The sequence below is a fragment of the Apostichopus japonicus genome, chromosome 12 (assembly GCF_037975245.1).
Source record: "Apostichopus japonicus isolate 1M-3 chromosome 12, ASM3797524v1, whole genome shotgun sequence".
NCBI classification, from domain to species: domain Eukaryota; kingdom Metazoa; phylum Echinodermata; class Holothuroidea; order Aspidochirotida; family Stichopodidae; genus Apostichopus; species Apostichopus japonicus.
In genome coordinates this window covers 33,318,448-33,344,790 of record NC_092572.1, presented here as the reverse complement: position 1 = coordinate 33,344,790, position 26,343 = coordinate 33,318,448, and the positions used below count along the sequence as shown (strand labels likewise).

Below are 26,343 nucleotides of genomic sequence, written 5' to 3'. Positions count from 1 at the left end.
CAGAAGCAAAAAAGTAACATCAAATCCCATCTTCCATTTGCATAATAATTTTTCAACAATTTAATAACATAAGGACATAAACACGTACTTACAATACAAACATGCCAAATATGAAAGATAACAAACATTTATGTTGCCATATTAATATTGCCAATATACTTCGCCTACTTATTAATATACATGATATTACTTCTTAAAACAATAGGAAGCATATAGGGCTATAATTTATGTACACTCTCTGATATTGTGTGGGATGTGTATAGATGTTATATGTGTACAACATGCAACGTTAATTTAGCAAATATAACTTTCAGTAATGTCTTAATGTCGGCCCCAAATCACGTAGTGAAAAAAGCAAGTTATCAGTCAACGATTGTTTTAATTTAAAACCAGTCTGTATCAGTTAGAAGTGGCAGACTTAGAGTGAAAAAAAAAACAAGTTACAGTTACGATTGTTTCAATTTAGCAACCAGTCTGTATCAGTCAGAAATCACAGACTTAGAGAGATATTGGTCAAAAGTCATGAATCATACTTGGATGTTCTCACTCACTAATACTTACCTGCAAAGTTTCAATTGTTACTTCTTCGCTATCTATTGTCGTTGCTTCAGCTCCTGCTAGGTTCCCTTCGGCTTCTCCTCTTATTGCTTGATGAGATGGCAAAGAAGGATTCTGTGAGAAAGAAATGGAAAAGGAGTTAAGAAAAAGAAAGCTAATATGATTCGTAGCTAGGACAAATGTTTAGCTGGTTGATGGAACATTATTTTTTTTTTATAGTATGTCACTGAGTATGTAGTCATTATGCAATGTAAAGGAATTTTCCAGCATCATTTTGTATTACTGTGTAGAAAACCACTTGAATTCCTACATGTCATTATTGTAATATCTCTCTCATATCAAAGTCAACCTAACTACTTTGGACCAGACTTGTAGTGAATTCATACTCACACTCATATTCTAGCAAAGATATGTGCACTCATAATCAGCCCTGTCCTAGCATAGTTATGAGTTTTCATAATCAGCCCTGATCTAGCATAGTTATGTGTGCTCATACTAAGCCCTGATCTAGCAAAGATATGTGCACTCATAATCAGCCCTGTCCTAGCATAGTTATGAGTTTTCATAATCAGCCCTGATCTAGCATAGTTATGTGTGCTCATACTAAGCCCTGATCTAGCAAAGATATGTGCACTCATAATCAGCCCTGTCCTAGCATAGTTATGAGTTTTCATAATCAGCCCTGATCTAGCATAGTTATGTGTGCTCATACTAAGCCCTGATCTAGCAAAGATATGTGCACTCATAATCAGCCCTGTCCTAGCATAGTTATGAGTTTTCATAATCAGCCCTGATCTAGCATAGTTATGTGTGCTCATACTAAGCCCTGATCTAGCAAAGGTATGTGCACTCATAATCAGCCCTGTCCTAGCATAGTTATGTGCACTCATAATCAGCCCTGTCCTAGCATAGTTATGTGCACTCATAATCAGCCCTGTCCTAGCATAGTTATGTGTACTCATACTAAGCCCTGCTCTTGCATAGTTATGAGTACTCAGTCCTGTTCTAGCATACTTATGTGTACTCATACTCAGCCCGTTTCTAGCATACTTATGTGTACTCATACTCAGCCCGTTTCTAGCATAGTTATGTGTACTTATATATATATATATAAATATATATAACTATATATAACTATATATATACTATATATAACTATATATATACTATATATAACTATATATATATATATATATATATAACTCCAAGCAATTCCCGTTGAGGGGGTAATTAAGTTTTTCTCTACAATTGCATATGCGTTGAGCCTGCTGCGGTCTAAGCTCGTTTTGTGTTAAAAGCCGGTTATTATGGCTGTTGATGATTGATCGCATATTGCCCATACAACTGTAACTCAATTTCACGTTGTTTTTGTTGAAAATTTTGTGGAGCTTGTTTCCTTTCGGGAAGTGCTTGGCGAGTAGTCTGAAAAACAATTTCCCCACATTAGATTTGACATTACGGCTGTAAGGTGGGTTAAACCATATTATGTTCCTGGTACGGGGTTTCTTTCTGGGTCGGTGTAGCCGCTATCTCGGAGCGCATCGTTGTATATGGGGGCAGCGTTGTCGAAGATCTCTTCGTTAGATGAAAGAGTGGAGATCCTGTTGCCGATGCTCTCTGGAATACGTTTGGTGACTTCCGGGGGGTGGTTGGAGAGGCAGTGAACATATATGGGTGCTATTGTGTAAATAGCCTGGTACATATATAATTAGTTCTAACTATTAAAAAGGTAACTTATAAGGGTCATACTGCTGTCAACTTATAAAAATGGTACCACTGATATAAACATTTGCCCACACAATCTAGCATATCGCACAAACATTCTAGCTAACTGTAAGCACAGCAATTAGTTCATGAAAACATGCATATTTGCAACACTTTATTTCAAGATAAGTCCACCATTAATCATCCAGGGTTAAAGCAACAATGTATATACAGATTATTGGACAACCATTACATTTACCTAATAAAGCATACTTGAAAATATAGAGGGTTAACTGCCACAGCCAAAGGGGATATATAGGTTAGGAATGATCATGATATCTCTCGAAATTACTAACAGAGGACTAAAGGCTCTACTGTAACTTAGTGTTAGACTCAAGTGTCACTGTGGTATGACGTGAGTAATAATGTTTTCATTAATTTATTTATGATTTCAAACATTTATGTATATTGGGCAAATGCTAAAACAGCTCAATGTTAACAAAAGTGGAAACTTTCATTGCATGAAAACACTGATGTATTGGGAAAATTGGTTAAGAATGACATAAACTTTAATGCAAATATTCCTCGAGGTGACCAGAGTTACATAAGTTATATGAATGGTCAAAATAACAGTATGCTCAAATGGATCAGGACAAATGTAGGTTACATAACTATTTACAAACCGTGTATGGGACTCGCAATTCAATTGCTTCCTTCTGAGTAGCTTTGAAGTAAAAGAAACAATCTTGATCTTGAACTTTCTCAAAGACAAATGGGCACGAAAATTCTGTATTGGTCTCTACCTGCGTGAATGGAATTTCCTGCAGAAATGAAAAAAATGATAGTTTTCTACCAAGTGCAGGTTTCAATATATACTGCGTGTTGCATGCAATATCAAGACTGACATAACTCTAAAACAAATGATAATGTACGTTTCTCTTCCTCAAGACTAATGACTATGGTTAAATTTAATACAGAACAAGAGTTCCTTGCTTAGTGGAATATTAAATTGTTATATGTTAATCACACAATATCATAATATTTATACTCACATGTTCCTGCTATTACACCAAAAACTGTATCCCAAGTTTGGATTTTATCTGATTTAGTTGTGGAATATACTTGCACCCCCACCCCCCCCCCCCCTCCAATGATACCTCGAAACAAATGGTCCCAACAATATCGAGCCTTACAAATTCAGGCCCAAACACTGTGTCCCATTATGCATTTCAGGTGGAAATAAAAGTTGGGGCCAACTGGCGCAAAATATGGGCACCGAATTATTTGGACCCGGATAGTCCCAAAGATGTAAACCTCCATGGACCCACTATTAAGCTACTATTGTACACCAAGTTTGGCTACAATCATTCGTACGGTTGCGGAGTTAATGCAATGTAAATATTCTACATAGCAAATATGACAAATATTCATCACTCCGTTGTTGAGTTAACGCGGACCGAAGCAAGTGTCACAGACGCCAGTCTGGCTGCAAAGGTTCTATTGCTTCCAGCAAGGAACCAAAATAAATCAAAATGACAACCAATTTTGATATTTTGATCTACCAATGCTGCCATAATTAACATAAACGTTAATATATCAGCAAGTTCAATGGGGATTCTTCTACATTCTAGTTGAGGGTGTAGTTACATAGGTCCTAATATTTCAAATGTCTGAATGAAAGTAGCAGAATAATGTGAAAGAGCAGTGCTAACAAGCATGTGAACGTGCCGGATGACTTTGTATGCACATGGGCTAGATGAATGACTGAAAGTTTCACTTGTACAATTTCATTGAACGAAAAATGTATAAGAGAGTAATTCTTGAGGTGCAAAAACAACTTTTCTGACACGGAAATTCCAACAAATGTTCCAGTGATCTCTTCATATTTCTTAATAATTATGAACAAGCTTATGGTAATCAATTCATAGTACCACTACATTGGATTATTAAACCTATACTGTCTGAAAAGAACCTAATTACCTTTGGGTTTGTGTCTTCAGTGCATTCCCAAGACTTTGGCCGTATCTTTTCCAGTAATATCTTCAAAGGTATTCGTCCCTCTTTCCAAAATGAGAAGGGTTTTTGTTGCAGGACTCTCAAGTTATTCTTTTCGATTATCTTGAAGAAAAATCAAAACAAAGTACTAAAAACTAATAAAGAAAAGCAGATGCATGTGAAAAGATATTACAATCTGAATGTCTAGAAATGGTATTCATGGATCTATTTCTTGTTCATAACATTCCTGCACAATGAGCTGGATACATGTTTATCATTGTTTATTTGTAACATTCTTAGTCAAGGATGAGTCTTACTTGGAACAGAGACTAGGTCCAAGAACTTTAAAATTGAAAAGAATGTAACAAACGAGAATGTAACAAAGACATCACATTAGTATGACAACCTCTCAGATGTATGTATTAAACGTGCAATGCAATCAATAACCATATAAAATATAAAATAGGACATGGTCAACAATCCCTCTAAGTTCCAATATACCAGCAGGGCCATTTACTAAATGATGGCCATGCTTATGCAGACTAAATTTATTAACAACATCTCAGCGATCTCACAACACTTAAATTCAATAATTACTATTACATGCATAATGGTGTATAGTAACTTCGACCATGGAGCTATTAACGTTAATAGCTCCCTAACTTTGCAAGTCTTAAGTGGTAAGTCAAGTTGTTACCACTTTTTCATTCTCACTTTGAATCTAAAAAGCATTACAAAACTTTCAACAGTGAAAAAAAGGAAACAGAATTGTTTACTTTGAGACACATTCATGGATTTTTGCACTCACTTAGCAGAATAATACAGTAATCTTCATCACATACGCAAAGTTAGGGAAATCTTCAAGCAGTTTGACTCCTGACCTTTACAAGTACAAATATTTCTATTGCTGGTGGTTTCTGGTCAAACCAGTTATGAAATCACATAGTTGAAGGGTAGAACTAAACTGAGCAAAAACAGCGAGATCGTCATCACCATTATCCTTTAAAAGAACAATAATGGCCCTACTATCCAAAAATGTATCGTTAACCATCATAATTTGGTCACTTAGATGTATGAAAACAAACCAACAAATAAAAAAAATCAGATATTGGAGGTAAGTCCTACTGCTAAACACCCTACAATATTAGTTTCCAAATAATTAGCTCCGAGGTTATTTTGATGATGAAATTTATTACAAGTAACTCACCTCTTTTTTACCTGGTAAGTCAATATAGTATCCAAGTTCCATATTTGTAAAATGAGAATGCCAATCGCTACAGGCAGCATAGACTTGGATCCTCTTATATAAAACATCTTTATCATCGATCTGACATGTTTCCCATGAAAAGCCTTCAACCCAGATTATGCAGTTTGTTTCATTCAGTTGATACAAAGCATGTTGTTTTGGTCTCCACATTGGCTGAGCCCCTACCAAAATAAAACAATTGCTAAATCAGAAAGTTGGTACTATTATTTTTTTTTCTCTGTTTTCTCTTCAATCAAACACTTTCCAAGATGCCATATAACACAATTTAAAGTTTTCCTAATGAAGTATTAACACAGCCAGCTAGTAAGATGGGAATCACTGCAACATTCTCAGTTGCTTTGAAGGCATTAACACTGTAACATTTATGGACTGTTGTATCCTGATTAGCCATGAAAGGGATCAGCATTGATAAAGTGAACAGATGACTGACGTACCCACTAGCTAAAGAAGGTGGCATGACAACAACTAAATTTGCTGTGATCACCTCTCTATGTACCAAAAAATACATGATATGAAGACTGTTATATATATATATAAATAAAACTTTGAGAAATAACAAAGACAACTAATTTCAATCAATGACAGGTGAGCACCAAATACACCTTGGTGAAAATTGCTACATACCATTTAGCAACACACAAATGCACATGTGGGTTGTGATTTTCTGCTTTTTAAGTTTCCCTAACATAAGATAAGATGTACCTTGAGCATGGTGACTGCTGAATACCAGAGCTTTGCATTCAACAGGGTTCTTCAACTTGAGACAGTGAGGCAGGGTGAGCTTTGCAGGATGATGTAACTCTAAGTTATCTGGAAGCAGTTCCACTACCACTGTTGTGTTACTGGTAAATGATGATTTAGACTCTTCTTGGATATAGTTTGAAATGATTTTCATCTCGATCAAGCACTTCCCGTCAATAGCACCAGGAGGAATATCAAGTGTAACACCAGTCCCTGGTATCTCTAGAATTCTACCTTCTTTGTCAACCTCTGCTTGTACACTAAGAGGCGTTTCCACATAAGAATCTTTTGATAATAACGCAAAGAGAGAAATATGTTATGTAAACAACTGGCATATAAGGACTTAAAAATCCTCAACTCAATCAATGCTTAGTTTATAGCTAATACATCTGCCAGTGCTCTCCTATAGTACAATCCCTCATTGGAGTCAAAGAACACTGTGATCTTAAGTCTGTTTGCTGTTCCTAGCTCAATGTCCTTTGCTCCGTGGTCCATTGCTCAAGGTCGGTACTATTTGACCTTGCTTAGCAACAATATGTTTCCTGTGGGCTGCACCATATCCCATATTGGAAGCAGTTACTTCAAACTCAAAGGTGATAAACATGTGTGTTTAGCTTTAGGTTTTTCAGATATTGTATTTTCAGATATCACCCTGCATCATATACTGAAATACTTGGTCATTCCGACAACATACTATAATATCTGTGAAATTGTGAATGCCATTTAAATAAAATACAGTGCTTCATGTAAGCAGTCTCAGTTCCTGTCTCTGTGAGTCTCAATATACTGACACAGCTAAAAACATTCTCATCTCATATAGACCTCCACTTTGATCATGATACCAATGTACACATTTCCAACCTATCTTAAAACTAGGCAGATAGCTTGTATACATTTTTGATATTAACTTCAGGATTCTAGGACATGATGAGTTCATTCACTATACTGTCATATCATTAAAGGTTTAGTATGATTAACATTTCACATGTATATTCTCTTCATATCTTTGTACCACCAAACGGTTTGAAAATCTATAAGCTGACCAACATTTATGGCAAATCCTTGATATATTTCATTTCTACTGTAGTGATGTTCCTATTGATAGTTACTTTTTATAAGTAGTAGCTTGTGAGACACCCTTCAAAGATGAAGACATAACTGTATAAAAATAGTGAGACCAAATGAATATCTCAGAATACTGCCAAATATCTCATTTGCATATAAATGTTTACATGATTGTTGTTGCAATTAACATAATTATCTCAGACCTCTTTCAATGCATTGTTGACAGAAGTCATGTATAAGGAGAACTAAATTGATATTCATTTTGTTTCAAATATATCAACGTGATATTACATAGTCAGAATATTAAATGCATGCATGTAGGCTGTATCATAGAAATGCACTTTTCAAGGGGAATAACCTGCATATGATTTTGCATGTTTTATGCAGTTCTAACATAACGTTATAAGAAGTAAACAGTAGACTCCTTTTCAATGTTGTTTACAGATGCTTGCTAACTAAAAATCTGCAGATTATACCTCCATTCAAAATTGCTTCTAGACTAACATAAGCTTTTATTGCACAATAAGTAGGTTTTTCATAAGTTGTGTTAATTGTTCTTACTACGCTTATATCCTTTTAATATTGTATTTGGCTATTGAATGTACACCTGTATAGTGTAAATACAAACCAAGCAATAAATAATCCTCCTTAAGTACTGATCTCATGTTTTGTTGTCTTTGACTTACCTGACGTTGTTCCACATTGTTCCCTATTAAGAAGATAATCGGACAGGTCCTTACGATCAGCTGCTTTTAGAGCGTCTCTCAGTGTTTTGTTTGTTGCTTCCATCCCATGTGTCCGTTTCCATAGTAGCAACATGTGGTACACCACTTGCTTTTGTCCCTTTCTTCTGTTATCTGCATCTATGTTGTCAAGCTCTGTCTCAGCAAGCTTCAGATTTCTTCCCACATCCCGCCATCCTTTGAACAAGTTTCCTGACAAGTCCTTAAAATAACCAGAAACCAACAATGTTTCATCGTTCTGATGCTATTTCACTATGTCGATTGAAATTGAGTTAATCCATACAAGAATCTCAGTAGACGGTTAAAAACTAGAACACTAATGAGGCTAATGCTCATATTAAATACTTTTAATGACATTGAATTGTGTACTTGACAGTTTAAGTGGCTAATGTAATGGTTTAATTTTGCCCCACCCATTCATTAACATGCTTGACTAAAGCTATCATTATCCATGGACACAGCAGCAATTTTGTGTGAAAAGTGTGACTTTGATACAAAGAGACACAGAATAGACATAGTTGCCGCATATTTGTCACGCAGGTGTTTACTGGAAAAAGATTGGGAACTCAGCAGAAGGGTTGACACAGGAATCTGTAAGGATGCAGAAGTTCTAGCAGAGTCTCAATACTACCGATGTGTTTGTAGTTTATATTGTTTTAGAGTTAGATTTCAGTTACGACAGGTATTTCAGGTGGAAGTTATTTAATGCATCTTGATTGACAGACGTTTTCCACACATAGCATATGTTGCAAAATTAATTACACATATCCCAGATTCAGGTGGGGACAAACTTGGGAAGTCATTATATCATTAAAGCTTATCCCAACAAACCGAACTAAGTTCCTCGCATAACTGTGAAACATGCTATGATTCCATTATTGTGTTATATGTTTTGTGGGACAACAAACTAAAGCAACATTCTTCTTTTCAAGAGTACAACCCAAGCTGTCTAGACCGTGGCAGTTCCATGGTAAAATGGAAGCCTTTAATGCCAGGTACAGAATATATCAGTCACTTACAAGCTACCAATACCACTGTCACATTAGCACAGTTTGTTACATTATTGTTCAGTTAAGTATGTCAATGACTCCTGCAGCACTGCATGTGGTAATTGATAATACGTCAAATGCACAACGGCCTTCTTTACACCTTCAATACTATGCTAAGATCAGCAACCATGTAACTTAGGTACTGCAAGACTGTGGTTGACATTTTGGTGTAAATTTATGTGAGTGTTTCAGACATCAAAATATGGCAAAATACCTCAAAATTGGTTTCTGAAATGATTTTTGGCTACAAAAATGAATAGCTTTTTTTTCAAACAACTTCATGTACTATCTACTGATAAACTTTCAACAGAGTTTTCCAATCTGGTTTCCAATCTGGTAGCAGAAGCACAAACATATGTTGCCAGCTAAGCATCACAATATTTCAAGTATTGAGATAAAAAGTAACATAAAATCCCGTCTATCATTTGCATAATTGATTTCATTCTAACAATTTAATATTAAACACAAACACATAAACACTTACTAACGATACAAACATGCCAAATATGAAAGATAACAAACATGTACGTGGCAATGTAATATGTTTACAATATGCCTCACCTACTAATTAATATGCATGATATTACTTCTTAAAACAATAGGAGGCATATAGGGCAACGAGACATGTATACTTTTTGATAATGTGCGGGATGTTTTCATTGTTAAATTGGGAACAACACAGTAATGTGTAAATGTCGGTCTGTTATCACGTAGTGAAAAATCAGTCACGACTCTGTCAATTTAGGAACCAGTCTGTATCAGTCAGAAATCACAGATTTGGAGAGATATTGGTCAAAAGTCATGAATCACACTTGGAGTTCTCACTCAATAATACTTACCTGCAAAGTTTCATTTGTTACTTCTTCGCTATATATTGTCGTTGCTTCAGCTCCTGCTGGGTTCCCTTCGGCTTCTGCGCTAATTGCTTGATGAGATGGCAAAGAAGGATCCTGTGAGAAAGAAATGGCAAGGAGATAGTTGAGAATTACAGGTTCGTATCCAGGATTTTCTAACCCGGGGGGGGGGGGGGGGCGAATTACTATCTAAGCGGAGCGCCACCATCGGTTGGCGTGCAGCGTACAAGAAAATTTCTTGTTTTGATACCATCCAGATCACCGGAAATGGCACTTCTCGGGCTTGAAAATGACCAACCAGATGTACACTTTTTGCCTGAGAACCAAGTATTTCCCAATAGTTTTTCCATCCATAACCTTTTTGAAGATTGTCACCAGTCACAAATCATGTTCGAACTCATCGCATGTTCTGTGGATCATTGCTTTTGTAGGTGATTCTACGTTGCGGCCCACAATATCCGTCAGCCCCACGTTTCAAGGTTTTAAGCCCATTATTCGTTGAGAATTTGAAAATTCCCATTTCTCGTAAATAAACTCACTTCAAAACATACCCATAATGTTGTACAAAATTTCATCTATGGACAACCAATATAGGAAAACCTCCTTCAACCCCTAACAGACCGGTCAAAATTTCACGAGTACAGGGAAGTGTGATGAAGAATGTTGGTCAGAAATTTTCAAAAATTCAGACACAGTTAATTTATTTGTGTACAAATATTAAAACTCTTATAACGGCTATTATAAAACTTGGTTGAAGGAAAACAAATAGCATATATTTCCGAAAACGAACACTATACACATAGGCGTAGGACGCAGGGGGGGGGGGGGGGTTGTAGCCCCTAATTCGCCATTACTAATGTAAAAGAGAGTTTTGACATAATTGGACCGTCATGCTTTTCTCCATCTACATAAGACATTTCGTTGTTTACATTAGCAACCCACGGTATACTGCGCAACTTTCACGGACCGTACGGTACACGATGGCATGAGATGTAATAACCGATGCTTGCTTATATGCTATTGAATTTCACATGAGGAAAATGTTTGGTTATTTTTTTCGGGCAAGTGGACAGTTTTGAGGCTTTTCATCCTGGAACGCCATTTTCATGCTCACTGATATGATGTGATATCTGCTGTTTGCTTTACAAATTCGAACAGGCGCGTAGCGAGGAATTTGCCACTGAGGGAGGGGCGAAGCCTGTAGGCAAATTTTCTAAGCGTAGCGCCAAGCAAATTTTGGCCGAAAATGCCTCCCAGATCGCTGGAAATGAGACTTCCCAGGCCTTGTAAGTTGCATCTAAGCACTTTCTATTTTGAAATTGCACATAAAAAAATTACATATACCATAAAAAAAAAAATATGCTGAAGGGGGGGGGGGGCGGTCGCCCCCTTCCCGAAATTCGTCATGTTCCCCGACGACACGGTCGAGTTCGAGACCAGCCACAGTTGGTTTCATAGCAGAATTCTACAATTGTTTAAGGCGTATACACACACATGAGTTATGATAGACCATATATAGTATATATATAGAAGATGAGTGATGAGAGAGGAAAATGGAAACGACAAAAATGGAGTTGTCTGTGTAAATGGGGTAGGGTGAGTCACACGCCCCTTCCGAAATCCTTGATCCGTCAATGGCTACCCTGTGTATATAATAAGAATCAGCACTGTAATGATGTCACTGTTCCTCTTTCTCTTCCCGGTGTCTTGGATTTTTCGTTTACTCCCTCCTTTTCTCCTTTTTCTCTCTTTCTTCTTTTCTTTTCCCTTCCTTCCTCTCCTCCTCTTTTTCTCCTCTTTTTTCCTTTTTTCTTCTCTTTTTTTCCTCTCTTCTTTTGCTTAACCGGGGGCGCGCGCCCCCAACGCCCCCTGGATACGTGCCTGAATTACCCACTGTTTGTTATAAATAATGAGACCACAATCATCTTGATGATGCTTGCACTTATTTCTATTTCACCTGCAGAGTGTAATGGTCCGCAACTGAAATATAGCTTACAAAGACTAGGCTTATGTGTCTAGTAACGGCTTATGTGTGAATAAAAGTTCCTGAGTTTCAGTGAACATGAGTTTCAGTGAAATGTTAAATATTTTTTAGACATCATTATTCTGATATATGATGTGAATATTATTTTTGTATCACTAACTGTATCACGTATTTATAGTTTGGTAAGCCATAGATGTAAATATTCATGAACTTGTACACACCATAATGAAGATCTATTGACTTGTGTGGCAACAAATAAAGGAAGGTACCAGGAATCAGTTATCATGTTGACAAAGCCTATGAAGTGACATAGTATAAAAACATATTTATGCATGAATATCAGTGAGGTTTATGATATCATGAAAAATCTATATACTTAAATTGAGTTATCCAAGTACATGTATAATGCAAATTAGACAAACTTTTTCAGAGGTATCTGATAAAGAATTTGATGTTCACTGATTAATATTTATTTCATTATATGCACACACAAACAACACGATTGATTGTATGAATGAAGTGTGACACCAAATATTAAGAATGAAACCAAGGAACATTTGGTTCATGTCTTGTATTTAAAAGCCATTTCTAGCAATTTGATGAATATAAATGACTTAGAGTTAGAGACGTCATAAAAATGTGCTTATTATGCAGCAACATCACTATGCCAGTGTGAACCAAATGTTACGTTTAGCCCCACACACTCATATATATTCATGAGATGAGAACCAAGAACAGTAGGGTGTATTTATTCACTAGGGATCATCTATCTTCTACGAATCATATTGATTCTACCTGTGGTTGTTGAGATATCATGTTTAAAAGCTGCTTTTGACAATTTCCCATTAAGCCCCAACCACCATGAATATTAACAAGGTGAAAAGTGTTGTTGAAAAGAACAGGTACATACTCTGCACTTACATCACCATACCAAGTATAAATTTAATAGGACGTACGGTTGCATTCACGTATATCTTATATGCAAGTTCCCACACGCTTTTATCGTAATTACTAGCATTTCATACTTTTCAAGCTTACAGGAGAAAGAAGGATTAACATTAGTTCAAGAGGTGAGATTATTTTAATCGTGCCCTTAAATATCACTACTGTTAAAGATATTTTTTCGTCGACTGCTTAAAAGATTCAAAATTATCTTCATGCACTCAGTGTCGCCAACAAGGGGGGCATTGTCCCCCCCTTTTATGATACTTCCCCCCACTTATGATACTTGCCCCCACCCATTTGACCTCCAAGTCAGCTATAAACAAAAATGAATTTCTCTTCTACCCAATTTTTATTCTTTGGGTAATATAAGGCAGGGTCTTTGCCCCCTGGACCCCACATGGCCTTGAAATATATTCCAATGGAATTGCAATGTCTGGAATGTATTTCTGTTCTTAAGTTAAAATAGCAACAAAAAACGGTCTGAAAGCTTTTCAGCGTCTGGTCTTGAAACACCCCTAATAAAGCTTAAATTCCGCTTTCCAACAACTTCTGGGTGTTTGTCCCACTGCCCCCCCCCCCACCCATCAGGGCTTTGAAATGCATTCCATAGAAATTGACTTCTCTCTCACATATATTTTGTGCTTTTAATTTGCTGTTAAAAACATAACTCAGCTAGCCACTGCAGTCACTATGCATAAATTCAAGTTGGTCTCTAGATCAATCAACATTCCTCAATAAAAATGATGAATGTATGACCTCTTATATGCCACAAATCTTTTCCACAATATTTAACTTAATGCAAAATAGAAATTATCATAAAATAAAATTTAGTTCACTAATGTAGCTGCGGTAGAGGTTAGGACATGTTCTCAAGCCCCTTAAATTTTCCTGTGATGTGCACTTTACACAGGTCCTCTTTTACACTTCAAAATTCTCTCCAACCTTTGTTGCCTCCCAAACCCCACTTGTCCCTCTACTTTGGAATTTCTGGTGCAGCCTCTGCATGCACTGTATATAGACATTTAAGAAAATTCCATTCACTTAATAATTCAACTTATCAGTGTAATATCAGCACGACTTGTTATTAATATAAAAGATTTATGTAAGGTCATGATATTATGAAACAAACAACATGTATATCTTCAAATATTTGTCTATTCATAGTATAAATACAATGAACTCATCATCTGGAACTTAAGTTAGTCTCCATAATCATTGAAGGCCTAAATACATATTCAATAATAAATATTTCAGTTAAACAGTACGATATTTATGAAATACCATGCACATAGACCTGTGGTCAATCCTATAATATATAAGCCAAATTTCAAAAGGGTGTGCCTCTCAGTAGAACAAAGTTTGCTGCATTTGCAATACACATACATAATAGTTGTAACAATTACATATGTGCTTCAAACAAAACGGAACTGGATTCATGATGGCACAGTGGAATGTCTTTCCAACTTTCATTTGATTTCACCAATGTGCAATCTACTGCACTGTCAAAGATTAAGCTAATATGCTGTGTACAATTACTAATATAAATAAGCTGAACATACCATTAGCAATCTTGTCACACAAAAGTATCTCATTGGTATCAGTTATCATAAGGCAACATAGCAGTCATTTTTCAGCCTAATTCCTTTTCTCGCCACCTTATAGACTCATAATTACTTATTTGACTTTTATTTATTTAAATTCCTAACGTTTTTCTTTATTGTAGTTCACTGCATAGTTGATATGCTGCATCCATTTTCATCTTCAGTAATCCTTTCACCTCCTACGTCATTTTATTATCACTGCCTATTGTACTTATTGTACACCATTCATTGTCCAGTGTCCCAAACAGCTTGATAAATCTGTGAGTATGTGAAAATGTCTGTTTGATCTGTTTTCCTCCCTTTTCCTTTATGTCTGCGTTTGAAGATCCTTCAGATGCTCTAAGTTTGATGTACTTATTATTTTAGAAATTATAAGCTAAATTAAATCTACATGGTCCACTTCTTATGTGTGATGGTACTTAAGAAGATACTTTTGATATGTATGTATGATCTGGACAATCCATAAATTCCCAACAGATCTTATTACATTGTAGAACATTTCAAAAGTGAGCCATGATTCTTAACTTACATTTCCTTTGCTTGGAACATCGTTGAATTTGTCTTCTTGTTGTTCCACTGCTTTATTTGTTTCGTCTTTTGTTGATGAAGAAAAGTGACATAAACATTTATATGAATTAACCACAAAAACAGTTATGGAAGACATTATATCATCAATTGTACCAATCTTTCATGCAATATATAAAACATCATAAGCCAGTCCAACGACAAAAAAGTCTCAAAGACTAGTTTTGTCCTTACGTTTTCAAAAGTTGACTGAACCTTTAACAAGTATACTTAAAGACCAGCCTCCATAGTTTGTTCCAAGGCTGGTCAATAAGGACACAGGTATATTATTGTGAAGTGAGTAAAAATAAATGAAAGGACAGGGCTTGTAGGACCATCAGGGCAAAGAACGTCATCAAAACTGAGGACGAAGAACCCTAATTTATCAGCAGAATTCCAACCAGGACTATGTATGCCTGCTTCAACTGTGGTTACCGATTATTGCATGTACTTCAGCAATTGTTCTAGAGTTACAGCGATTGTTTTGACAATAACAAAAGAACCTTGTTAATTACACATTTCAAGTTTTAAATGATTGTTCCTATTAATACCAGAAAACTCACCAGAGATTGGTTTCAGTGATGGTGATGTTGCTGACATTCTCCCTGGTAATATAAAGTCCATCTAAATGAAAATTTCATTCAGACAAGAAAAGACAAAAATAAATATTGTGGAAAATCATACAAACCTGAATGAAACTATATCATGAACCAGAAATCCCAGAAAATTTGCAATGCATTGTTGTATATATTTTTTCATTTAAAGAGTTTGCAGATGTACGTCAACTCAATAAAATTTAATCAGAATTAGAAGATCACAAAATTCAAGCTCCATTTGCCATGACATCAACATGTTTGTATAATTACAAATCACCAAGGATCTTACAATATACAACAAAATGACCCAAATCCAGACCAAACAGCTTTCTGATGTTGGCTAAAAAAGTCAGATGGATGTTTTATATAATAAGGGATATTTTCCTGTTGAGCTTTAGAATAACTTAGATCCATCATTAGCCCTTTAAGAACTGTCACTAAGGAAGGAAGCTCATGGCATTATATTATTCATTGTGAAATATTTTGATAGTTTACAACTTTCCTTTAAAAAATACTTCTATCATATATCGCAAATGATTAGGTAAAATACTGCAGACAGCAAAGATATCATGTGTGACAAGACATAGGTTGTGAAAGTCCCCCAATACAAGCATCAATTCTCTGATACATATTTCATCTTCTGACTACTCTATATAGTGTTCCAAATTATTTGAGACCATTGTAGAATATTGTGCCTCATCGCAAAATGAGTGGCAACCAAGAAGTCACTATAAAGGAGTATGAACATACTATGTATGACTCTCATCGATGGTGAATTTCATGAGTAAAATTTGTACACAGTTTTCAAATTTTGACTATTGCTGACATTTACATATGATCCCTGCCAAAACTACTACAAGGATAGTATTCATGAAGGGGTACATACCTACTGTACCAAGTATGAGATTCACTTACACTGTTAATTACTGTATATTGGCCAATGGTGACCTTAAATTTTCTTTACCTAATTTTATAACAAACAGCCAAGAATTCACTACGAACATCTACAAACCAAGCATGATATTCAGCAATGCTATAACTATTAAGTAAGGTTGGTTTGAAATTTTGAATGCTTCAGTTCTTCATTGACATTTGATCTCCACTACAACATGCTAAAATATAGGATATAGGAATATAGGATGACCTCTGACCACCACAATAATGAAAACAGCCAACAACGTTCTTAGAGAAGTCTTCATGCAACGCCTTCAATTCCATGATGGTTAATTATGTTTTAGCAGGCATATCTCATACACACACACAAGAAACACATATACTTGTTTGCATTTTGTTAAGGAATAAACGAGAAAGCCAAGAGGCTTAGATATTCCATGCCACATTTACAGTGTATCAGAACATTTACTGACTCCCGTGCACAGGCAGTTTTATACTTAATAGGCTGGATCTAAATACCAAGTGTGAAGTTCATCCAAGTTTTACTTTGGGAGCTAATATTGTCACCATGAGTGACATTTAAGTATTCAATATGGTTGAGCCACATACCACGTGTAAAATTCGTCAAAGCTAACCTTTGACTTCTGGAGTTATCAAAATGACAATAATTTGAAATTTGACATCTACTGACCCCAATGAAAATTTCCAAATAACTAAAGCAACCAAGAACTTACTGAGGGACACCCACATACCAACGATGTGATTCGTCAGGCCCGATTAATTGAGTCTGCTTGTTTATATCGACAGATTTTGCCTCCTGTTGACCTAACTTGACCTTTGACCTCTACCAAAGCTGCTTTATGGAGCACCTAACACCTTAGAATTACATTTATCAATGCTATTGATGTCCAGTAAGTTTGTTTACAATGTTTCCATATTTTGTCCTAAGGTAAACTCAAATGAAATTTGACATTGCAAATACAGTAAATCAGTCAAGAGCTTTGTAACGGTTATCAACATACAGAGTTTGAAGTTTGTGGACCACACGCTTGGTGAGTTATTGTGTTTACAAACTTTTTTTTAATAAATTATCTACATCCGAGGACATTTCCCTTTATTCCAACCCCTTGTCTGGACAACGAATGACTATTGTCCACTATTGGTTGATTACTAGTGACACAAATTTATTTTCCCATGTCACCACTTCTTAGGACGAGACATGTACACTCACGCCATCACCACGTCATAGGTTCCTTTTGCCTTGACGAAAGAATCAAGAATAGAGCTAAACTCAAAGAGGAGGGTTAAGCAAAGGAATGTTAAAGACGGCCACATGTCAGTACACAATCTGAAATGAATAACAATAATTTAAAAAAATACAACATAATGCATCTCACCATCCATTCTCCAGTTGTCACATTTAATGTGTGAATTAAGTTTGCTCCAATGATCCATTCAACTGAAATGAGTATAAGTAGATAACAATAAGACCCTCAGCCACTTTCACATGGAATATTTTATTTAACACATTTTTGTATTCGTTGCCACATTTCTCTGTTTTGAGGATAAAAATAACATTTCAAAGTTGCAGGTTAAATTGGCTCTAATTCTCACATATAAATTTCTTCACGATCAACTAAGTGAATACCACAACGTTTTGCACTAATATAATCTAAACAATTTCCTCCCTCCTGAACACATAGAGCACTAATGCAGTTATTTAACTGTGCATAATCCATTTCACTGTAGTAATTTATTTTACTCAGCTGATCATGTTCAATGTACTTTAGAGCTCCACACTCATACACACACACACAAAATGTAACACCTTCTTGAATTGCTGTCTTCACACTTCCTTGTGATGATTGCTATCACTGTTAATATGTCTAGTTCTGTATGAAATAAAGTTTTCGGATTTCAGCTTGTCCAAGCTATTATCATAATCTATTTCGCTTAACTGTTGATACAGTTAGTACCATTTTGCAGGCTAAAAGCCTTAAGTTACATTTCTTCAACATGCTGGACAGAGCTACGTTTCTTACCACTATGCAGAAGCAGGACTAGAATGAAACAGCTTAAAAAAATGTCAGGCTAAGATATTGTATCACAACAGAGGAATATCTGTTACATCTAATTACCAAGCTCTTGTTATTCATGAAACAGAATGTATGTTACCTGAAATGTTTCGGGATTGTAAGTTATTCAGATCTTTTTCATCTTTCACAGCTACCGGTGGACTTGGAAATAGTAAGCTGAGAAAAAAAAAGGTAAAATATACGATAAAATATCTCCCACTGTGCAGAATTTTATAAAGAAAAGAAATAAAGATAATTGTTAGATAAATTAACATAGAAAGAACTAAATAGAGGGCATAGGCATTTAATTTTCAGGAAATGCTTAGCTTTCTACAATTATATATTATGATAAGTACTGTATTTTGTAAACGGAGAATGGAGACCAGCCATGCTCACCCACTCACCCAAGATACATACCAACTCTTGGAATCACCTTTTTACACAAGATTTTAATATTTTGTCCATTGATGACCTCAAATGGCCTTTGATCTAGAAGTCTCATGCTAAGTAGGGGGCACAGGTCAATCTAGTGTACATGTTACAGATATTATAACTGTTGAGTAGGCTTGTTTTCAGTTTTGGATCTGGTGAACCCAGATGTCTAATGAGCTCTCCTGATAGTGAGAGCATTTGAGAACTTACCATTTAAGAGTAGAGCTTTTAACTGGAAATTTTAAGACACAAATAAAATATATAATGATACTTTATACTTAATTATATGCAGATCAAAAAGAGAAACTATGCTTTGTCCACGATAACACTTCTAGGCACTATGGGTGGAAGAATGAGAAGGATGGACTTTGACCAATGTTACTGGTCATAGAGGGCATACCAGTTCATCCTACACATGTTCGAATGAGAGGGCTATGGTTGTGGGGAGACAGGTAAGCAAGGGGTGGAGTAAATTATGACTACTGTAGGTAATCTCGATGTAGCAGACTGTCAGAAAAAGTAATGATGCAGTGAGAAAGCAAACTTTTTACATGGTTCCCATTGTTCATAAGTATCAAATGCTTGGAGATCTTTCTGCTGAATGTTCTTCCATTAGCTTAATAAATCACACATACCAATACAACCTAATTTTCAATATCACATAGAACGAAAGCTTTAGTTTGGTTTGCCAACTTTGACTTATTCCTCACCGAGCTACTTCAACCTTTTCATTGTTGATAATGAATTTAATGAGGTCTTTATAATCTTGTTCAATCAGCTTCTGGTCCCACCGATTCACTTTAATAGCCCTCAGGGTATTCAAAACTCCCAGCGAGACATCAGCCTTCAAGATCAGGGCTTTCTCTGTAATTTTTTCCACAACATCTGAAAGCTTCAGACATTTTATTGGAATCTGGAAAATAATCCACAGATATTTCAACATGAAATCAGTACCCAACAATATCACGTGGAAAACATAAACTTAGAAACCTGAAGAGAGACAAGATTAATTTGTTTGCTAGTGAAGATATGAAAAATTGTTATATATGTCTCATGTAGTGCACAAAGTCAGCTAAAGTTGTCTCATGCATCACAATATCCTAAAGCCATACTAAGGATTGATTAATAGCCAACCTTTGTTTAATACCATTGTGTACCATACCATATACTGATCTTGTCAATTAAATAGATGGTTCAGCATATGATAATGTTGTATTGAAAATGATTCACACATCCCAGAATGATCTGCCACTATAAAATAACTACATAGAACAATTCATATCTTAGTCTGATATAACCAGAATGAGTACATTAGGTCGATCTTGTACTAAAGATCAAATTTGTTCTCTGGATTGAGAGATACATTTCAAGAGGTAACACATTTAAAATAAACTTACATCATCCATATCTCAACATACCAAATTTACTTAAGTTTTGGCACAAATTGGTGAAATATAGAACTTGAATTTTGTATCCTACAGATTGATGCTGTACTCAACACTGGAAAATTGAACGTTGTATTCATGCACACTTCAGATTATGTATCACAGATATCGGGATATAAGCAGAGGTTTGCTGTGTATTTGAGCTAAGAAAGTTGTATTCACACTTTACCTTTGATCTTGAAGCAAAGGTGAGCATAGAAACCTTTGACCTCAGTAGCAGTCGACTATCTCCAGAGCTGAAGTTAACGGATTCTCTTCTACAGATCTCTGTGACAATGTCCTTGACCTTATGTCCTTTGTAACCATCATACTCAGCAAAACAGAGACAGATGCAGTTGATGATGTAATCAGGAATCTCACCATCTCCTGTTTTAAAGTCTCTCATTAGAAAACTGGCAATGAAATGAAAGCTGGGAGGACAGATGTGACAAGTGAAGCGCAAGACATAATGGAGATCAGCTGGGTCTATGTTATCCAGGTGTTCTCTGAACAATTGATACTTGTAATGTTGTTCAGTTGATTTGTGACCCCAGAACAGGAGAGCTAAATACTGTGCTGCAAACCACTCTTGGATTAACTTATGAAGGAATTTAACCTGTAAAGAGACATATTTTGCAGCTTTTCCTTTCTGTATAGGTTGTGATATTTTCTCTTTCGATTCCAATATTGGTTTACTCTCTGATTGACTGACAGATGCTGATAGATCAGGATCAGGGGATACCCCTCTCTTCATCTCTGAAGTAACATTAGATGTGTTCAGTGACTCATCACTGATGGAATCAGTCTGGGGAGTTCCACTGCCTGAGTCAGTCTGAAGATTCCTATCAGTGGAATTAAATGGAGTTCCTTCCTCAACAACAAGTATCCCAGAATCTATCCATGCTTTGCTATTAGTGATTATTCTATCCACAAAGTCTTTCGGCCAAAACAATTGTTGGTTTCCTTTACAGAGGCCGTTAAAGGCAAGTTCCTCCAATGTAATGTATGTATCTTGGGAGTCTATTGACGTTTCAGTCTCTAAATTGCTCTCATACTCATCAATTGGACATTCCAGAAGTGATCTAAATAACGCTTCAGTGTCATATGTACTTTCTTCATCCTTTACAGAATCTGATGAAGCAAATAAATCATCTTCCTGTGAATGATATGCAAAAGAATCAAGATCAAACTTAATGGTGGCTTCTTTCTTCAGAGTGGTATCATGTTTGTGGTGACCAGATGATTGTTCCTCAGGCTCCCACTCACGAGCAGACTTAGCACCAGTTACTCCATATTCCTCCTGCTTGTTAAATGCTTCACTCTCTGATCTTCTCTCATCCTCTTCACAAATTGATTCCTGCTGCTGATGTGACAGATGACTCGAGGTGTCTTCCTCATCCTGCATAGGACACAGAATGTCTACAATGGCCTTCACAAAAGGAGTAACCCTGTCAAGCTGGTCCTCTTGTAACTTTCCTAATCTATCAATGTTATGTACTAACAGCACAAAGAGTAGTGGAACATTACAAAGATCAAGAATAAATGGAACATTATCAATCAATTCCTTTACTTCTTCTTGCCTTTTTTGATCATCAGAGAAGACTTTTTTAATGTATTCATTCCCTTCGTCCTCATCGAAGCGTCCTATCTTCAACATTGGACCTGGAGGTAGATGCTTGGCATAATCTGTCCTAGCTGTGATTAAAACAATACAGTTGGACAGTTTCTCCTTTGTCATTACTCTCATTATCTCTGAGGGACTTCCATCTTTGGTTCCACCATTGTATTCTTCTAACCCATCCAATATGAGGTAGACTCTCTTCTTATCACTGTTAAGCATAGACTCAATATCCTCTTCTGTGATGGGAATGCCTTTACGGATGTAGAACATCTTGATAACTTGAATAATTGTCATGTCATCAACAATTTTCAAGGGCAGATAGATGACCATGGGGATATCCATAAGCTTTCCACAACACCAGTCATAGGCCAACTGAGAGGAGAGCATTGTCTTGCCGGAGCCTGGCTGTCCTTCTAGAATGATTCGAGTCTCTGCTTTTAGTCTTTCATCAGTAAAGATATCTAGGTAGTGTAGCTTACATTTACGGTCAACTTCTCTGCTAGATATTTTTGAACCAGAATTTGTTAAGACTAAGCGGCTGGCAATAAAGAGATCTTTACATTTCCATTGACAAGACTTCATCCAGGGGACAGGAGTCATTGTTTCAAACCAACTCTTCATCTTCTGTTGTAAGCATTTCAGGAATAAGCTCTCTTTGTCTTTAAAACAAGGAAACAGAAAGCACAGTTCAATTTCTATTGAAACAAGTTAAAATGTTTCACAATTTATGACAATATAAAGAATATCTACCATACCGAAAAAACAAGTGTGCTTTGATATCAATAGTTTGAGCAATCTCGTAACACTGTATCTTTGGTAACATTTATTAACAACTACAACCTAGTATAACCTTCAAATGTAAAGGAAACTCACTCCTAACACAAACTAAGACACTGTCATTGCTCAAACATGCTAGTCAGTTTGAAAATTACTCAGTAATACAAACAGCAATCATAGCAAATAGTGTCATACATCCAGACTTGAAACAATTGGAAACGCAGATGTTAAATATTTCATTCATACCATCAGATACTGTTCTCTATCTGCAATTTATTTTCAAAGACACTACATGACCACTATTAAAAAATCTCAATTCAAAGATTAATATTCTTTTATTTAGAGACAAACATTGCACAATAATTGTTGTCATAAATAGAAAGAATTGATACTGTCCATATTTATTTGTCACTGATCAAGTAGGACTCCTCCATAATTAGGAGCATTGTTTAATTGTGAAGTCATTTGTGTACACTGCAAACTGCAGCTTCCTGGGACATGACTTAATCATTTTCAATGGATTATTATTATCATAACTTTAATTTAACAGGAGAAAGGGCTGTTGGTATAGTCACTGTATGACATCACAGACTACACAGTAGAACAATGCACTCTTCATAATAAAGTGAAAACCTGCATTATTATATTTCTCAAGAACATACCATGTTATGAAGCTGTGAGTTCCATCAATGTGCTTCAGTTCAAAACATATTTTGACATCTCAGTCTTCATTATCTCTAAAATATCCTGCAATCCACACATAATATGTTTAGATAAAGAGTGCATTTTATGTATTTAACTGTTTTGAGCTATGAATTCTTAAGTCAGGAATGTTCCTTATAACTGACACTTGTACCAGTGGAGTGTAAAGTTTGTTACATACACATGAATTTACAATACCTTCATCTTGCGCCTTGATTTCGTCAGAAAGTACCAAGGACTGGTATTCGTGTATCTTAGCTACTGCCTGGAGAAGACGATATTCCTCTAAAGGTGTCTGTAATTTGCTGACATCAGAAGGATTAATGATACCCATCTCATCAATTGTCAGGAGGAAGGAGAGTCCTCGATTCTGACTGGAGATAACTGTGTTCTTGTTCTTATCAGTAACTTCAAAGTTATCACACAGTTTCTCTGTTATGGAAAATGTCAAATGAGCAGAGAGGCCAGCGAGGAATTTATCGTATTCAGTTTCTTGATCTGAAATGTTTAAGGTAAACATCAAGTTGAAGTTTCCAGTGTTGTTAAATATCCACAGAGATGTACAGGCATGCTGATTGCATTATACACATCATGGCGCAAGGTGATTTTTGCAAAAATCCGCCCACTTGTACATACAGTACTGTACATACGATGTTTTGTTGTACACAGTTTGGTTTCCAGCATAAAGAATTAATCACCACCTGTGTTGTGTATTGCATAAAGAGGAATCTTTCTGGGAGAGGGGGGGGGTGGGTATGAGGAGGGAGGTGGTAGGGTGAACTGGCAGGTGATAGTCTACCACTGTCCATAAAAAGGTTTTGCTTCAAGGAAAATATGAATGATCGATGAGCTATACTTTATGAAGATCAAGACCTCTCTTAATTGCATTCGGAAAGTACAAGAGGTGAATCAAAATACACAATTACAAGAGAGCTAGTGATTAGGGGCCTACCTCTTAGCTTCATGTATGTCTCTGTTAATAAGTGAGTATGGTTGATCTCCAGCTCAGTTAGTGCATCAGTTAATCGATTCACATTTGAATGGTGTATGTATCCTCTCTCTTCAAGGGCAAGCAGAAAGTTCTTGGAGCACAAGGGACTTGTATTAATGGTCTTCACTTGATCGGGTGGTAGTGAAAAGTAGCGGCCTAAATTCTCACAGTCAGTTTGGGTTAGCTTTAAAGAAAGTTCTTCTTCCAGTTGGCTGAAGGTGAAGATGGATGCCTATGGAAGAGAGAAACAACAATCAATCCAATGACTTAGTTATTCTTTGCCAACTAATCACATGAATAAATTTCTTTTAAGACTAGCCTTGGTCAGAAGATTTCTGAGATGTGACAATGTTTGAGATGTAACCAACAGCTCCTCTGAGACTTGAACTTCTCTAGAACTCCCCATAAGAGAGTTTACAAGATTCTGGTTACTCACACAGAAGATCCACACACTAAGTGAAGTCAAAACAGCTTCTGTAAGTATTGACCTCTGGTCAGCTTAATGGGATATACATCAAACAGTACAGTTCAGATTATTGTAAGGAAAGAAAGAAAATCTTAAAAGTTAACTGTGTGTGCTTGCATTTGTTTCTAAAATCTTATTGATATTTACGTGAACTGACCTATGACCTCTAGAGCAAGGCTGCAGAAACTCAGTGCTACTGATGTGCTCATACTTTGATGCTCAGTGAATCAGATAAGAAGTTATTTCAGGTGTACATTATTTAGGGTATATTTGTTAACAGACATTTTAATGCACACAGTGTAATGTGCAAAAGTAATAACTGATCTATTCTACTTTACAGGATGAATTAAGGACAAACAAGATGTTTAACTGATTGTGAATCAAGATATTGCTTAAAATTACAAGGCTTTCACATATTTTGTCCCTGCTGACCTCAAATGACCTATGACCAAGAATCATCCTAACTGTACTTAATAACTTTGGTTGCATAGGAGTCACCCCATGGACATTTAAAATATGGCCACACAAATTCAAATATTCAACTTAAAAAAACTAATACAGGTCACTGGAGGCGCTATTCAAAGGTCATTTGAGGTCAACAGAGGTACACCTCTCCAAACCAAGACCTCTGATAACGTTGCGCATGAAGGTTGCACAGGGGTCAACCATGGACAATTTTGATCAGTTTGGAGATTGAGTGATTGACCCATAATTGACCTTGGGTCACATGACTGTTTTGTTTGGAAACGATCACTTACCCTATTCACAACTAGTCCCAATGTGACAACCATGTCAGACCCCATCAGTGTGAGTTTCACAAGTTATTGCCCCCCCCCCCAAAAAAAAACACATTTTGAGCCATAATTGACCATTGATGACCTTAGATTACATAACGGTTATTTAGAAAAACGTACATCTACTTCATTCACAACTTGTCCCAATATATCAGCCATGTCAGACTTCTTCACTTGAAGTTTTTGCAATGATTAGCATATGTGGGCAGTTTTGTTCTCATTTTGTTCTCAAGTTATCACAAAAATACTAGTTTTTGACCCCTAATTTACCTTTGATGACCTTGGATCACAAGACTGTTATGTTTGAAAAGATCCCAACCCCATTTTCAACTAGTTCCAAAACAAGCATGTCGGACCCTGTCAATGGGAGTTATTACTTTGTTTATTATTTTGGCTTTTTGGCCCTAACTGACCTTTACAGGTACCGAAACCAATAGGCCCACCTTCTCACTATGGCGGATCTAAATACCAAGTTTGAGTTAAGTTCAACTTTCCTTGTTG

At 36.1% G+C, this 26,343-nt stretch overlaps 2 protein-coding genes across 7 annotated transcripts in view; one reads left to right on the top strand and one right to left on the bottom strand.

Annotated features, from left to right (window-relative positions):
• LOC139977744 (uncharacterized) overlaps positions 1 to 26,343 on the top strand; it is an 831,623-nt gene that overhangs the window by 323,571 nt on the left and 481,709 nt on the right. The window lies entirely within an intron of this gene.
• LOC139977732 (uncharacterized) overlaps positions 1 to 26,343 on the bottom strand; it is a 96,651-nt gene that overhangs the window by 22,374 nt on the left and 47,934 nt on the right. For 5 of the 6 annotated variants that reach the window (XM_071987286.1, XM_071987284.1, XM_071987285.1 and 2 more), the window contains exons 4-18: positions 24,544 to 24,814; positions 23,790 to 24,089; positions 20,682 to 22,771; positions 19,778 to 19,980; positions 18,736 to 18,812; positions 17,958 to 18,019; positions 15,634 to 15,694; positions 15,036 to 15,100; positions 9,962 to 10,072; positions 8,017 to 8,275; positions 6,227 to 6,550; positions 5,465 to 5,685; positions 4,243 to 4,380; positions 2,946 to 3,083; positions 562 to 672 (exon numbers count right to left, since the gene is read on the bottom strand). In XM_071987286.1, coding sequence (XP_071843387.1) covers positions 562 to 672; positions 2,946 to 3,083; positions 4,243 to 4,380; positions 5,465 to 5,685; positions 6,227 to 6,550; positions 8,017 to 8,275; positions 9,962 to 10,072; positions 15,036 to 15,100; positions 15,634 to 15,694; positions 17,958 to 18,019; positions 18,736 to 18,812; positions 19,778 to 19,980; positions 20,682 to 22,771; positions 23,790 to 24,089; positions 24,544 to 24,814 — 4,431 coding nt within the window. Of the gene's footprint in view, positions 1 to 561; positions 673 to 2,945; positions 3,084 to 4,242; positions 4,381 to 5,464; positions 5,686 to 6,226; positions 6,551 to 8,016; positions 8,276 to 9,961; positions 10,073 to 15,035; positions 15,101 to 15,633; positions 15,695 to 17,957; positions 18,020 to 18,735; positions 18,813 to 19,777; positions 19,981 to 20,681; positions 22,772 to 23,789; positions 24,090 to 24,543; positions 24,815 to 26,343 lie in introns of those variants that run through there. The other variant, XM_071987289.1, reaches the window with a different exon arrangement.